Source organism: Sebastes fasciatus, chromosome 1 (genome assembly GCF_043250625.1).
Source record: "Sebastes fasciatus isolate fSebFas1 chromosome 1, fSebFas1.pri, whole genome shotgun sequence".
In the NCBI taxonomy this organism is placed as follows: domain Eukaryota; kingdom Metazoa; phylum Chordata; class Actinopteri; order Perciformes; family Sebastidae; genus Sebastes; species Sebastes fasciatus.
Genome location: NC_133795.1, coordinates 17896197 through 17913229, shown reverse-complemented (window position 1 = coordinate 17913229; position 17033 = coordinate 17896197). Strand labels below are relative to the sequence as shown.

General features: G+C 40.8%; 1 protein-coding gene across 5 annotated transcripts in view; it reads left to right on the top strand.

Annotated features, from left to right (window-relative positions):
- Nucleotides 1–17033, top strand: part of srgap3 (SLIT-ROBO Rho GTPase activating protein 3) — a 75826-nt gene that overhangs the window by 33467 nt on the left and 25326 nt on the right. For 4 of the 5 annotated variants that reach the window (XM_074634417.1, XM_074634439.1, XM_074634428.1 and 1 more), the window contains exons 4-6: nucleotides 3153–3215; nucleotides 11371–11556; nucleotides 15248–15376. In XM_074634417.1, the coding sequence (XP_074490518.1) occupies nucleotides 3153–3215; nucleotides 11371–11556; nucleotides 15248–15376 (378 nt within the window). The remainder of the gene's footprint in view (nucleotides 1–3152; nucleotides 3216–11370; nucleotides 11557–15247; nucleotides 15377–17033) is intronic. The other variant, XM_074634460.1, reaches the window with a different exon arrangement.

The following is a 17033-nucleotide window of genomic DNA, read 5'->3' as shown; positions in this document are numbered from 1 at the left end:
AATTTCTTGCGATTACTTGCTCAGCATTGATAATTAAGTTTGAGGGGTGGACTTTGGTTCCATTGTGACCTGTTTTTTTTTTTTTTTAATTTGCCATCTTAATGGGACTCCTCTCCCTTACTCATGGTAATAGACTGTATATAAGAAGTGGACGTGGCGTCACCGATTGGTTTGTGGACTGCCGTTTTGAGTTTAGCATTTTGGCCGTGCCCATCTTGGCTTTTTACAACCAGAAGTGACACGAGAAGGTGGAGCTAAGTGCAGCAGAACGCTGAATAAGACCATTTTTAAGCGATGAAAATGTTACAATTAACTTTCATGAACTGAAAACACACTGTGAAAGGGTTAAAGTAGTAAGACGAAAACACGGACAACTCCCAGACCGGACAACGCCGTGGTAGCGACCTATCAATCACAAGGTAGCCACGCCCTAAAGCATCCCCTGCTTTATGGTCTATTTGACTCTAAATGGGACCATAATTTACTAAATGAACATCATGCTGTATTGAACAAGACTTGAAACTAGAGATTGAGACAAAAAACTAATGTTTACAATGTTTACTGAGGTAATAAATCAAGTGAGAAGTAGGCTCATTTTCTCATAGACTTCTATACAATCAGACTTCTTTTCGCAACCAGAGGAATCGCCCCCTGCTGGCTATTAGAAAGAATGCAAGTTTAAGGCACTTCAGCATTGACTTCACTTTTCAGACCCAAAGGTTGCCCTCTGCTTATGGTGCAGTAAGACCAGAATCTGCCTGGCAAAATGTACTCGTTTTCCAACATTTTACTGTCTGTAACCTCCGTTACTGTCCTTGCACTCACTACAGACAATCAGCATCCCTTCTTCTCTGCTGCTTGTATTAGTTTGTCGTGCAACAATAAAACAAACAGTATACCAACACTATCATACTATAGACGTGGTGACACCTTCAGACACACACGATAAAACAAAAACTGAATTTTTGCTGCAGTGAAAACCCACTGACATGAGAATACACAATTAGATGGAATCTGAGCTGCTACAGCTGGATGTAGAGACCTGGCACATATGGCGGAGGATGTACACATCACACTTAATGACTAATGCATGCAGGGATAAGGTTGAAAATGGGCAAACTCTGCATAATTTTCCTTCATGTCTCTCCAAATTATAATCTTAAGTGATAGGAATCTTTGCTGAACTTTATGTTTATAGTACATGTACATGTTTTGCAGAAACTTCGTCTACATTTTGAGTAAAAATCGACAGTAAATATCTACTAATATCTAACTGTAAGTTTCCTGATCCCACCACTACATTAAAGACAAATTAAGAAGACTAATTATAGTCACACTGTAGAGAGTAGCTCAACCAGCGTCCTATTTGTGATTGGACTGACATGGGTTTTTGCAGCACCCTCTCTCAAACATAACATATATATAACACATTCTATAGCTCGGTAAGGTTAGGAGAGGTGTTACTTCTGCTTCTCTGAATGTGTCAGACCATTAGACTGAGAAACGCTGGTGCTGCTGGTGCATTTTCTCACCTCAGCGTCTTCAAATAACGTCTTTTCTCTCCCACACAGACAGACATTATTATATTCACTCTGTCATTTATTTCTCCCTCCAGTCCAGGTGTGTTTCCCATGTTTTTGATCACCAAAGCATGCTGAAAGGTGCAGGTGCATAATATCTGTGCAGCTTTATGAGGTGTTAACTGACTCTCTGACAGTTTCTTCCAAAGGAAACATATTAAATTGGTGGCAGAAGGAAATGATGGCTTAAGCCAATCTTTTCCTTATTAACATGAGATATGAAACTGGAAATGGGGCTTGTTGTTCCTCTTGATGCATTACTGATTTTTATTTATCTTTGTAGAGCACAGTGAAACATCAATAGAGCGTGTTTTTCCCTTGTCAGAGGATGTCACACATTGTCTTCACCCCTTGACGCACTTCAGACACGCACACACACGAAATTGAGACTTTTCAAAAGGTGCAAAAATCACAGGAAATTAAATGTGGTGTTGTTCACAGTTACATGTTGCTGCAGTAAGTAAATGTGTCATGTAAATTTGTACATAAGAGGTATACTACTGAGAAATCGAAAGTCCAACAACACTGTGATTGCTTGTGCATTGTACAATAGGTTTGTGAGCCTCAATATTATTTTTAATTTATTAGAGAAGCGGCCTCCATGTTTGCATTAATTTCCTCATGCAACCTGTTTCATGTTTGGAAGGAATAGCTGGTGAGATGGAGGAAGTGAAGAAAATGGCTGTGTTATTGGTTGTAGAATTTCAAACTTTAAAGAATAAAATTTGAATTCAATTAATTTGACTTAAAGGTACAGTGCAGGATTTGGTAGCATTTAGTGATGTGGTTGCAGATTGCAACCAACTGAGTACCCCTCCGCTCACTCCTCCCTTTCCAAGTCTGCGATAACGTGAGTGCAAAACCGTGATAACGCCGTTCGCCTCGCTCAGAGGCCATCCTCACCATATTAACTCTACTTTAGGAGCAACGGAAGTTGGTCCCCTACCCCTCTACTTCCGGTGCCCATGCAACATGGTGGACTCTGTGAAGAGGATCCGCTCCCTATGTAGATATGAAGGGCTCATTCTAAGCTAACGAAAACACAACAATTCTTAGTTTCAGGTGATTATACACTAACAAAAACATAGTTATGCTGATAGATCCCCCGAAATGTTACACACTGTTCCTTTAATAGAACATTTATGACAAAAAAAAACCTACATGTTGAACAGTCAGGACATGTGGGGCTGTTAAACTGTAACATGTCAAAAATCCAAATTGTTGGAAGAAGAAAGGCCTAATGACGGGTTTATCTTTTTGGTGAGCCAGTCATTCATTTCAGAGGCAGCTTTTCACAAACTCAGGTGTTGGAGAAGTGTAAATTCTGACCTGACAGTGGCGCTGGATGAAAAGTCGGGGAATAACCAGAGTCATTAGGACTCACCCTCTGATGTCCTTGAATATCTGAACCAAATTTGGTGGCCATCCATCCAGTCGCTGTCGAGATACTTCGCCATGATTCACCAAAGTCACCGTGTCAGCACTTTACCGGCCGAGTTTGTCGGGTCACAGCTGAAGGCTCAAACCTCATTTGTTGTCTCATCCCTGTTTTTTCTGCTCGCTGTGTTTCAGAGCAAGGACATTGGGATCCAGATGCACGAGGAGCTGGTGAAGGTGACGAATGAACTCTACACTGTAAGTAATACACTGTGTCTCCTGCAGATCGATGCCTCACACCTTATCTCATCACTGAGCTCATCCACTTCTTTCTCATCTCTCTGGCCTTCTCACATTTTATTTCATGTTCTTTCTCTTTTATTCTCTTTTATTACCTCACTTTCTTCTTTGTACCTTCTGAACTACTGGTGCTTTCCTCTCGTGATTGAACGTGACTTTTCTTTTTAACTTGCACACCAAGTAGACAAGTCCCACTTTCACTACCATGCTGGTTGTGTTGAAAACTGGAAGCAACCAGCACCAGAGGACTGGATTTATTCTAATTGCCAGTTTATTAGGTACATCTAGCTAAAACTAGTGCAGTCAAATGCAACAGCCATGAAATAAATCCTACCGTCATGAAGGTTATAATGTTATAGTGTTGGTTCAACCTCATGTATTGTGTTATACTGAGAGGAGAAGCTCATGAGAATGTGCTCCATAAAGTATTTTTCCATCCCGATATAGGTCATGTCATATTTCGATGACGATATACTGTATATCATGATATAACATGTTTTAATAAATATTCTTTATGAAATAAGTGCATGGTAAAGCCTATTTTTGTATATATATATATATATGCTCAAATCATAACATGGCAAACTCAAGTCCAACAGCGAACAACAGCTGTCAGTGTGTCAGTGTGCTGACTTGACTATGACTCGCCCCAAACTGAATGTGATTATCATAAAGTGAGCATGTCTGTAAAGGGGAGACTCGTGGGTACCCATAAAACCCATTTTCATTCACATATCTTGAGGTCAGAGGTCAAGGGACCCCTTTGAAAATGGCCATGATAGTTTTTCCTCGCCAAAATGTAACAAGTTTGGAGCGTTATTTAGCCTCCTCCACGTCAAGCTAGTATGACACGGTTGGTACCCATGGAATTTTCTAGTTTCATATGGTGCCAGTATTTTCACTTTAGCTTTAAAACTGAGCCCGATACAACCTCGGAAAGATCGATTGCGTAAATGCGTTAAAGAAATTAGTGACGTTAAAACAAATTTGCGTTAACGTGTTGTCGTGTTAACTTTGACAGCCCTTATTAAAATATCTTGATATATGATTTCACCACGATACAGTTCCATTGATAAATGATCGTATTGAGTTATTGCCCAGCCCTATTGTATTATAGAGATTTTTAAAATGTATCCTATTCCTGCTTAGTACAAATGGGGTTATGATGATGATGATGATGATTGATGATGATAAGTGAGAGAAAGAGTGGGGCTGTTGTAAGTGATGAAATACGTTTCTCTCAGAGTCGGACAGTTTCTGGGCTCGAATCACTTTCACATCTGGTGGTTCCTTCAGCTCTGGTCCTGTTCAGGGTTCACCTCACTGGTTGCCTCTGTGGAATACCTGCCTGTATTAATACACAACTGTATTATTTCTTAGACTGTGTTTTTGCATAATGTTTGTTGAGAGGTACAGAGCTTTTGAGGAGAAATAATAAGCAGATTGCATAATGTGTATCTTGTTTCCATAACAATGGACTCTCATTCATTTTAGGTCTCCTGTTCCTGCTCAGTTGCTTTGTTGCATCGCGTGTCACAACTTCGCCTTTTCTCTTTGGACAGTCAGTTACTATAATAACCAGTTTCTCTACTGGTACAATATGTTCTCTTTAGCTTTGTTGTTGTTGTTGTGTTGAAACGATCTTCTGCTTTAGTTGATTTACCGGTTGAGAAAAAGGTAGTACATACTGTATCATTCACTTCTCTAAAAAACTGAATTTTTTCTCTCAGCTTTCGCACAACACAAACCGCCACGAACAAATTTTTTTCAGTGACCAACTGTTGGGCATCCTGCAGCTGCTTCCCATACATTTTATTATAAAAAAGGTGCTGAATGAATGTATGGATGGATGTTTCCTGTCATACTTTATAGCCAAGATGTTTGGTTTTCAAAAATCAGTATAACACAATAAGAGGGCATGTATTAAAGACACTAAGTCTCTCAAGACCACATTTTTTCAGTTGTATTTTAAATGGGGTGTCACCAAGGCGAATTCCTTGTACGTAAAAACCTACTTGTCAATAAACCAGATTCTGATTCAGCAGACTGTGTTGTTACAACACTGTCAGATAACATAAGCAATAATCTTACATACTTAGTTAATTTATCTAATCAACATTATTGTATCTGCAATGTCTTCACTATTTCTACAACCATTAACAGTATTTATTCTACAATGATTGGTAAGAACTGAAGAACTGAATTGTTAATAATGGGATTTCCTGCAGGAAACCCTGCAGATAGATGGACGTATGTCAGGGATTATAGGACGTACTGTACTGGTTCTGCACTGAGCGCTCTGGGATGAGTTCTTCTTTGAGGGAGGCTTAGTGCCCAAAAACTGGACGAGCTCCAGGCAACTTCAGCAATCCTCTGCCCCCCGAGGTGAAACAGAAGAGATGGCAGAGCTGCCTTATATGACTTATTCATCTGTGCAATGTGACGAGAGTCAAACTACCAAAGGGCAGCGCTGGCAACTCGACCTGATCTCGCCATCTGTACAGTTGGCTGCTGCCACAGATCAGTGTTATGGAGGGCAAATGATAATCAAAAGTGCATGCACATTCATATGCATTTTAAAAGGACTGTGTTATTTAAATTCTACGTTTATTATTATTTATTATTCTACACTTTATGTCTTTATGTTAAAGAGGACCTATTATGCTTCAGTGCTTTTGTCCTTTCCTTTAGTGTGTTATATATTTTTTTGTGCATGTAAAAGGTTTGCAAAGTCCACGCCAAAGAGAGTTACTCTCCCCCACAGAAACACTGATACTGAACTGTCTGAAACGCCTTGATTGAAGTCCTGCCTTTTCTTCTGTAACGTGGTGATGTCACCAAGTAACATCTTTGCATAATCCCTGCCTAGCGGGTAGTTTGCCACACCCTCAAACAAAGCTAGTTAGAGCAGAGCTGGAGCGGAGTCCGAAGAGTTTGGTTCGGTTGACCAATCACAACAGTGGGCCAGCTGACCAATCAGAGCAGACTGAGCTTTTCAGTGAAAAGAGGTGCTGCAGCAAAGCCTGTATGTGAAAAATAAACCGTTTTTTTTTTAACATTAAAGCATGTAAAGATACGCTTGTAGAAACCCAAAATACAAGTATGAACCTCAAATAAGCACAACAGGTCCTCTTTAATAAATTGAAATGCAATTATAGTTTTTAAAGGTTATGCCTGCCAGCCATCTCCAGTTTGGTTTCCAGTGTCAGGGTGTATTTCAGGTTCATTGAAACACATGGAAATATATAATTTTTCTATAACTTAATACTTTTTTTTTTTACTAAACATCTGTTCCACCCATCCTCCCCTCCTCTCCGGCTGAGGACAATGCTGCATAATAAAACTCAGATGGTCCCTCTTCGTCTCATGCTCTACTTGGCCTCAGCTGCAGTCTGGCTGAAAATGTAAAATCCAAATGTAGACTCATTCTTTATGAACAGGAGGATTGTGGGAGTTGTGGGAACCTTCACAGCTAAGGTGGGAAATTGATAATTGTTGCAACAACATAAATATCACTTCCTATAAAATTAACAATTTCATGCTAGACAATAAAACACATACATTTTCACACTTAGTCATTGTTTTCTCTCTCTAACTATCCATCACATGATGACCATAGGTGAAGGGGGTCCCCTGCTTTGGTATTTCTCCACATAGGTAATTCCTTTTTTTCTTTTCTTTAATGACGTTTGTGTTTATTAATCTCAGTAGGGTTGGGATGTCTTTATTTATCGTTCTCATAATGCTGCCATTCTGAAGCTCTTTGGGACCAACTGTATTAAAGACAAATGAAGCTGACTTGGCATTATTTATATGAAAGCATTTCCCAGTTGCCACCATAACCATTGGGTTGGGTTGCCATAACGTATGACAAATGCACGGCCAGGCATAGAAGACATTTCACAAATGACCCTCCGGCAGCAGTAACGCTGTCTGTTGGAGGAAAAAAAAAAAAAGCATTGTTTTTCATGACTGCACCCTTGTTAATATTTGATTGTACAGAAATAGCTAAATCAATAGCGTGGCCACATGGTGATTGCCTTGTGGTATTTTATAACAGTTTTCACTGGCTGCCAACATAACAAAAACTGTGAAATCCCATTTGGATCCCTGGCTGCTCAGTGAGCCGTATAAGACTGTGGGCTGAAGCTATTGTTCAGATATTGTTTAAAGTATGACGCTGCTGTAGCATGAGGATCACTGAGGGTGAAGATCTTGTTGTCGTTGTTGTGGCTTGTCTTTAATTTAATAGCAAACCTGAAATGAGAAATAGGAACAGAAGCCAGAATGTACGAAGAGCCACTGGTCACTTCCTGCTTTCACCAACATATCCTCAGTTTCCTCAGCTTTTACCTGTTTTAATTTCCTGCCACACTGACCTAATATCCCCACTGGGATCAATAAAGCTTATCTTATCTTTCTGATCCACCACCTTGTGTCTGATGTCTGCTCTTCAGTCTCATACACGCTTTTTCTTTTGTTAACAACAACACTGACAATCTCTCTCTCTCAGTTCTTGCTGCTGCTTCCATTCATTCATTCATTCATTTACTCATTTGTAGTTCATTCATTGTTTTATCAGCAGTATTTAACAACATTTACTCATGGCTTGTTAGTGCTGAAAAAGACATCAAAATGTCATCGCTGCTGCATATTTGGGAAAAACACATCAGATTTTTTATATTTAAGATTTTTAAATAACAAGAATCGGATTTATTTTGTGCATGATTGATCTATTTTAACCATCTCAAAAATATCCATAATATCACATTTTGGTACATTAAAAAATATTTTCATACCTAATCAACTAGCTCCTAATGTTAATTTCTTGCCTATGTTTTATCGACTATTATAATAATAAGATAATAAGATTTTGTTATGCCTTTTGGCATCATATTATATTGATTTGTTTTTCTTTTTTGTTGTCCTTGCTCATGCATCACCCACCATATAGTATATAGATTATGTTATGACAAATAACGTTTAGACTCTCTTGAAGTTGGCTTTTTCTGCAAACCTAAAGTTTTGGTTAGACTTTTGTGATAGTCGTATTTTACCATGATGTCGTTACAAGCCCCTTTTCACTCATGACAATATGGCAGATCTTTCCAAGTGGTCAGAGAGGAGAATATTTTAAGAGAAGACAACGAGGGAAGGTTCCCAGTCGGAGTGGAAACAGGGACATTGTGGTTAGTCAGGGACTTAAAGGGATAGTTTGGGTGTTTTTAAGTGGGGCTGTATGAGGTACTTATCCATAGTCAGTGTGTTACCTACAATAGATGACTGTCGGCACGCCCCAGCTTGGAGAAACAGACAGGATCAACAGAAGAGTAAAGCAATACAGTGCTGTGGACAGAGGCAGCAGCAAAATACATTTTAGCCACCTAAAAGAAAGAACCACCTAAAAAAAAAACATATGTAGAATATTTTCGTCGGTTTACCTTGCCGTGAGAGAGCTATACAGTCTATGTTTCCGACGGCGAACTGAAGCCGTTATCTGTTCTCTAGCCAAAGCCAAACTCCATTCAAAAGAACAGCAATTTTAATTACTAACTAGCCAACTAACTCACCGATCGAGGCAGCGGTAGACCAGCAGCCCCTGTGTTATGCAAGGTTAAAATTACAGTTTTTTTCAATGGAGTCTGGTGGCTTTGACAAGAGCATAGATGGATACAACGGCTTCAGTTCCCCGACAGAAAGGGCTGTCTGATGACAAGGTAAAGCGGTGAAAATATTCTAAATATAGCGTACACTTACACTGGTATTGATTTTTTTAGGTGGCTATAAAATACATTTTGGTGCCGGCCCCGTTCACAGCAGTACATTGCTTTGTTACCGTGCAGTAACTCCTGTCTATTTCTCCAAGCTGGGGACGTGCCGACCGTCATCTACTGTAGGTAATACACTGATTATGGATAAGTAACTCATACAACCCCACTTCAAAACACCCAAACTATCCCCTTAAATCCCTAAAATATTTAAATGCTTGATGAATAGAAGTATCTACTTCTTGCCTCGCATTCATTATGAAAAACCCAAACCATTCTCTCACTGTTGGGTTTCTCTCACCAGCTCAGAGACTGCAGGAGTTAAATAACCCCAGGCTGTCGTCAGAGGACTCAACTATACACACACCTTCTGTAGACACAGCCGAAGCTCAGTCTTCCTGCAAATGAGTTTGTGTCTTTAGCTGCAGGTCCTGTAGTCATATGGTTCAAAGTTGGCTGGAAATGTAGCACGTTTTCAGAAGAGTTTGAAAGGAAACGGTTTGACAGCCTGGGGACGAACAGAGCGTTAGCCTAGTTTCTCTCTTCGTGGAGTAGCAACATCGATGTCGAGCTTTGTCACTCTGAGAATAGACTGGTGGCTTTTATTCTATCTATTTATTTTACTCTCAGGTGTTTGCCTTGCAGCTTTTTTGTCACTCTGTTGTTCTTGTGTTTCCAAGAGTTCCTGCACTGCCTGGGGAGGAGTACTATTTATTCACACAGCACACAGAGGGGAATAAATAGAGCCTCCTCAAGTGGTGAATATCACCATCACAGGGTTGGAGGTCAGTGGTAGATTATAGTTGCGAGTGACCCGACGGCAAACATGTGATTTTGATGAGCAGCTCTCATAGAGTTAAAAGGAACCCCACTGCTTAAGTTCAGCACCACGTGAGCATTACTTACTTGATCACAGGAAACAAATAAATGACTGTTTATGTTGACTGTCTCGCATCCCGAGGTGTTCATAGAACATCCTGAATGCTTGAGACGTTTGAAGACGTGGCTCCACATCTGGACGTTCCTTTATGAGGCTTAAGAATGGGCTTCCCAAAGGAGAGACTCTCTCAATGAGCATCTGGGACGAGTTAAAGACGCAGGATGCTTCTGTCTTGTCTAACGAGGGCTTTCTGTCACTACAATCTTGTCATCGCCGTGCTGCAGTGGGGCGTCGGCTGTCAAAAGTTTGAGTGTCTAAGTAGAGATCAGAGTGAAGAGGTAACTGCAGAGAATACAGAAAACAATGCCGTCACTCTGCTTCATAAAAGAGCTGAAAATTAACCCGTCTGGGGTGATGAAGAAGCGTTACTGTAGAAGGGATGTGGAGGCTGGGAAAGCCACAGTGAAGAAGGGGATGAGGGGGTGAGTTGAAGATTTGACAGCCAAGGCTACACCACGCACAACCCTGGGCCCCTGGATTCACTTAAAATATTCCACATGCAGTGACATCTGTGTTAACGCTGCATCGACGCCCAAAGTGATCCACCAGGCCACCATGAAAAAGCTCAAATCAAACCAGATTTGGGACACTGAGGGCCTTGAAAAAAGTGGCTTCTTATCTCCTTATTGTTGGTTGCATCTTGGAGGGAATATGGCTTTATCAACAACACTACAGTAATGCTGTTGTAAGTCAATGTACAGGTGTGGCTGGTTGTGTGTGAATGGGCGTATGAGCACAAAAGCACAAACGTGGATTCTCGTGGATTCTCCTCCCGACAGGGTGTGTCAAGATTGCTATGCTTTTTTTCCGTGTTTGGCCCACAAAGAAGCTTGTTAAACCATCTTTATCCCTTCTCAAGTCAATCCACCTGAACGATTCTGTGAGTGGTGTTATCCATGTCACGCCCACGGTGATGTCTTCAATTTGCTTGTTTTGCCTGACCAACTGTCCAAAACCCCAAAAAGTAGCAAATCCTCACATGTGAGGAGCAGAAACCCCAGAATATTTGTCATTTTTGCTTGAAAACTTACTGAAACAATTAATCGATTATCAAAATACTTGCTTAATAGTAGTAGTGCTTAATAGTTGATTACTTTTCTGTGGTTCATCACCTTGTTGTTGCAGCTCTAATTGTGTATAAAGAACTGATATAAAACCTCCCCCACCTTTTAATATGACACACTAAGCAACTATTGTCTCTGTATTTGCTTGTCTAAGTCTAAGGGGCTACTACTGTTGATAAAACCAAGGTATCCTCTGATTCGTCACTTTTTTCTAACATAGTTTGACAGCATCTGCGAAACATCTAATAATAACCTTTATTGTAAAATGTGATGATGATGATGATGATGATAAGCCCCGTTAATGGTAAACCTATTGAATGTCTGTCCTGCTCCTCCTGCAGGTGATGAAAACGTACCACATGTACCACACTGAGAGCATCAGTGCAGAGAGCAAGCTGAAGGACGCTGAGAAGCAGGAGGAGAAGCAGTTCAGCAAGTCGGGAGATCTCAACGTTAACCTCCTACGCCACGAGGACCGCCAACCGAGACGCAGCTTCGTCAGGAAAATAGAGAAGATGAAAGAGAAGGTGAGTTTGCAGGATGGATAGTGTTGTGTTTGTTTATATGTAGTGCCATTCAGCTTCAGTCTTCTTTATAATCAGTATTTTTTACAATATTTAACAATGAATTTAATGACTATGTGCAATGTGAAAGGGGTCGCTCATAGTGAGGAACACACTGCATTTCCTCTCAGCTCTACTGAGCTATGTAGCTTCTTTTAGCTCATTGTTTTGGTTCACTCTCACCACTCTCATGCTGTCGTTTTTGCTCACAGCTGGCGGCTGTATTGAATGACCCACTGTACACAACCTGCCCAGCACCAAACGACAATGTAAACAACAGCTTGGATGACTATAGCCTGGCTGTGCACAACCGGCCTAATTTTGTGTGTTGGATTAGAGGATACAATATTGTGGTACAGTAGGTACAGTATATTGAAGTGTGGTTTGTGATATCTGCAATACAGAATGATAATAATTACTTCACAGTGGCATCAAATTGGGAATTTAACGTGGTATATCAGTTGCAGGAATAAATAAACTGGGTTACACATCTGCTCATTGACTAAGTTGAGCACCTTGTGAGTTCAGCTAATAGCCTGCTGATTACCATCTAAGCTTCTAAACACTACAGCATTTAAAGTTAGTATTATAGCGCTATGAAACCCTAACGCCAGGTATTATTTATGATAACTTACATTGTCATTGACGCACAATGTTGAAGCAAAGGCTATTGGTAACAAAGACTGAAGAATGCACCAGCCGAGGGAGGGGAATTAACACGACACAGTATAGGTGTAAGAAAATATCGAAAATATTGAATGTCACAATATTATGTTTTGTGATACCGTATCAATTCTCAAAAATGCTGTATTGATTTTTAATTAATAGTTTATATGCAAAGATTAACTCAGTCAATACTTTATTTCATTTGCAAATAGCCCTCTCAGTCTGTGTGCCCTTTCAAAGCAGTGCTAAATGCTGATGCAGATCTCACTGTTCTGATTGCATAAAAAAAGTCAATTTAATTTTACTCATATTTTATGCATATGGTGACGTGTTCTTTATACTATGGCAGTTTTCATAAAATTACATTTCAAAAATTGCAATATATCGCCCTGCTTACAGTATCGCAATATATCATAATATATTGAATCGTAACCCCTGTATCATGATACGTATCGTATTGCCAGATTCTTGCCAATACACAGCCCTACAATAAAGTCTGTAACTGAATGCGTGGCGTGCATGCACACAGTGTCTGAGGCAGAATAGGAGTGGCATGCTGTGACATCAATTATCCTCCAGCAGGGGATTTTCTACAGGCAAACATACACGTTTAGTCAGGAGATAGAAGACCAACAACAGAGCTAACAGGAGATTAAATATTGGAGTTACTACCGCCAGGTGGTCAGAAATTGGACTCCAAACGAATCATAACGTCTTCCATGTCTGCTGGAAGTTTGCCAACAAGTTCACCATATCAACTTAAAAGATGATATATGTAAGTGTAATGTTCTCCTCAAAGCTGAATGAGGAGGTTTGAAGAGTTTAGTTGTGTAAATGGAGGAGCAGCTCTGTTTGTTGGATTCACTTGGAGCGAGTGAGAGAGGAGCAGACTAGCAGACAGGCAGCAATATATAATGTCAGCGAGTCTCAGGAGAATGCTGTAGGTCTGCAGCCAGATATGCACCGAGCAAACAGCAGTACTCCAGGCCAACAACCCAACCCTCTTTCCATCTTATGCAGATTTTTGTGTAAAGGCGTCTCTGCCAGCAGTGCAGGGCTGGTGGTCTCTGGAGCACGGTGTACTTCAGATGCATTTTATTATTCTGGATCTTCTTCTGGAATGTTTTTCATGCAAATGAAACTCCCATTATCGCTCAGGTACAGGAAATCAAAAGGCTGTCAGGACGACAGCGTCTCTCCCTCCTCAGGCTGGTATCCTCAGAGACGCTGCTCAGCTCGGGAACTGAACACTATTTATAACACAGCGAGGCAACGAGTATTTTCCCCTGCTTCTAGAGCAGGGGAGGAAGAGGAAGGAATCAAAGTTAATCTCTTCCTCTAACCCACTGCTGAATTTGCATCATAATGGCTTTGTGAAATTGGAAATAAAATGCCCATGTATAGTGAAATGTACAAACAAACTGTTCAAATAATGGGCGAAATGTCTCTGCTTTAGAATTATGATGCTTTTATTGTATTTCAGACAGCTGTAATGCCTTTCTGAGTCATGCCTGAATCATTGAGTTGCTAAAGTGAAACTACTTTGTCAATAATGTTAATACCATAGTTTGCAAAATCATTATGTTGTGTTTTTTCAGTACAAATGGCATTTAATGGAAAACATTTAGTTTATATTATTACTGTTTATAAGTAGAATTGCATGAATTTGTCTGAATTCATATTAGAGATACAGGCCCACAGATTGTCTACCATGTAAGTTAAACTTACAATCTGTGTAAATACTTTTGAAATTGTCTCAGGAATAGTTTGACATTTTTGGAAATACACTTATTCGCTTTCTTGCTGGGAGTTAGATGAGGAAATAGATACCTTTTCATGTGTGTGCGGTAAATATATAGCTGCAGTCGGTTAGTTTAGCTTAGCATAAAGACTGGAAACGGGGAAACAGCTAGCCTGGCTCTGTCCAAAGGTAATAAAATCTGATTACTTGTTGTTTTTACACTTTGTTTTTAGGAAGGATTAAAGAAATGAGATATAACATGTTAATTAGTGAACTTTAGAGGTTCTGGTACTCAGATTTTGTTACCTTTGGACAGAGCCAGGGGGACTGCCCATTATTCCGAAAGCCCATTGTGAAAATACACGCTCTCCATGCAACAAACAGAAGCACATGGCTAATTATTATACAGAATGACATCATCGGACCTTCATGATTCCTACTCATGAAGGCATAACCCACCACTATGCCTCTTATTACTCGTTTAAGCATGAGGAGTGAGATTAGTTCGGTTTAGGGTAAGAATATCAGGGGTAAGCCAACCAGAGGCAGAGGAGGGCGGGTCATGCCTTTGCCATGGTAGGAACAAAAATATCACGACCTATGATGTAATTTTGCATAATAATCAGCCCTGTGCTTCTGTTCAGGATAGTGTACTGTCGAGCCATTTTTCGAACTATTGGGATTTCGGAAAAATGGGCCCTCGGAACACCGGCATGGCACCGATCCAGGCTAGCTGTTTCTAGTCTTTATGCTAAGCTAAATGAACCGGCTGCTGCTCCCCGACGTCGTATTTACTGTACAGACTCAATCTTCTCATCCAACTTTCTGCAAGAAAGTGAATAAGCGTGGTCTCCAAAATTTCAAATTGTTCCTTTAATGCTACTTTAATGTCACTAAGCTGTTGAACCCTTCATACATAAACACATTTTACACAACTTTCTAAAGCCAGAGCCTCTTTAAGTGCTTCTTTGTGAGCATCCACACTCTGCAGCCTCTCTGGTACTTAAGTGTTTAGAGACAGAATAATGACTAAATGCAAGCCTGGCTGTGGCACTTAACACGTCACTATCTAGAGGCAGCTTCTCTACAGCCTGTTCCTCCAAACTTTTCCCTGCCGTCTCTACCTGTCTGATGGTCCCAAAGCTGCAGCCACCCGAGCACACATTCAAACACTCCCCACTGCTTGATTTTCCTGCACTGACGTTTTTTTTTTCTCCTCATCTGCTCTGTCTCTTCTCTCCTCCCCAGAGGCAAGCCAAGTACTCAGAGAATAAGCTGAAATGCACAAAAGCCCGGAATGACTATTTGTTGAACCTGGCAGCAACAAATGCAGTTGTGGCAAAATATTACATCCATGACGTCTCTGATATGATTGATGTAAGTATGCGCAGAGGCACATGTGTTTGTTTACATCTCTCAGCTGGGATTTCTGATGTTGATTTAACTCTGCAGCACTGTCGCTTTTCTCACCATCTGTTCCTGAGTCTCTTTCACTCTCAGCCTGTTAGCTGTTTGTTTTCAAGCTGCTCTGTTGGCCCCAATTAATGTATTTGCCATAATTTTTTCATTATTCATTTCTGCACAACGAACTCAACGCTGAGATGCTGGTGACTGACTGCTGTTGACATGAGTATTAGTGCAGCGATCTGCAGTATGACGCAGCCACAGACGGATGATTTTGACTATTTTAAGGGACTCCATCAGTGTTGATTTCTCTGTCTCGTCATCATTCTTTTGTTTTTGTTGATGCTGCTTTTGGGAGCTTTGCTGGGACAAACACAGCATGTCCTTGTTATCGTCTGCCTCTAGAGCTGGGCATACACTGTACGATTTTAGCCCGTTTCTCATTTTCAGCAGCACGACTCGATTTTAGAGTCGGACCGAATTTCAGCTTCATCGGGCGTTGTTTGCCGTGCAGTGTACAGGGGGGACGAGGACCGATTAACTCCTCCCGACCAGGCATCGGATCGTCAGATGAATTTCTGACATGTCAGAAATTTTGGTTGGCCGACTACAAGTTCTCTCACAGCTGAAGCTGAGCTACGAGCCGATTCCCCAACGTCAGGGCCTTTTTTCTACTTTCTTTACAGTAATCTACAGTAAAGTGTAGCTATCAAGATAACAATGTAGGCTACAATAGATATAGCTAGTAAAACGTTGCTAGCTTACCTCCAATTCTCTACTGTCACACGTCTTCCTCGCCACCTGCAAGTCCATATAAGCCGGCACCTCTTTTTTTTAGACGTTTCAGCATACAGGATGGCATAGGTGATCAAGGATGCACATTTCTGCCTTGTTAGCATTGTGACCCGTACAGACCTCTGCTAGCAAACAAACTTTACCTGCCTCAAAGCTTTCAAACGCATCTTTATTGACAACTGTCAACAGCCAGAACGGCCCTCAGGAGCCGACGGTCCGTGTTTTTTTTCTATTTTACATGTACAGTTTGAGCACTCAGGTCGTGGTTGATGATCAGATCGTACAGTGAGAGCACATAAATCGTGAGCTTTGGCTTTAAATCGCAAACGATCTACTCGTACAGTAGGAGTAGGAAGTACAACATTTCTAAAATTGTACAGCGTATGCCCAGCTCAACTGTCACCAAGTAAAAAACATGACCAAAGACTCACACTCACTCACTGTCTATTGTGTATTGTCTGTCCTTCTGTGTCTCGCGCGTCATGGGTCAGAGCAGAGGAAGCAGTCTCTATAATGTTCCCTTCATTATTACCTAAAATAATAATCCCCATTTTGTATGTCCAGAAAACCTACATCTAACACTTTAAATATGAAGTCACTTTTATTCAAATCATGAACCAGTGGCACTGCTGGAAAGTCTGATTACCGGGGTTTGAGAGGATGACTTTGTTTTTGCAAACCACTAATGGTTGGAACTGGATCAAAGTCAGCTGGTGAGCAGAAGCGGTGTTTATGCAGGCATGAATGCGGTTAATGTGGTTGGCAGCGGGCTCTCAGCCCCGGGTGACCTGCTACCAGTCACCCTGCAGACAAACAGATGAACACTGAGATGAGG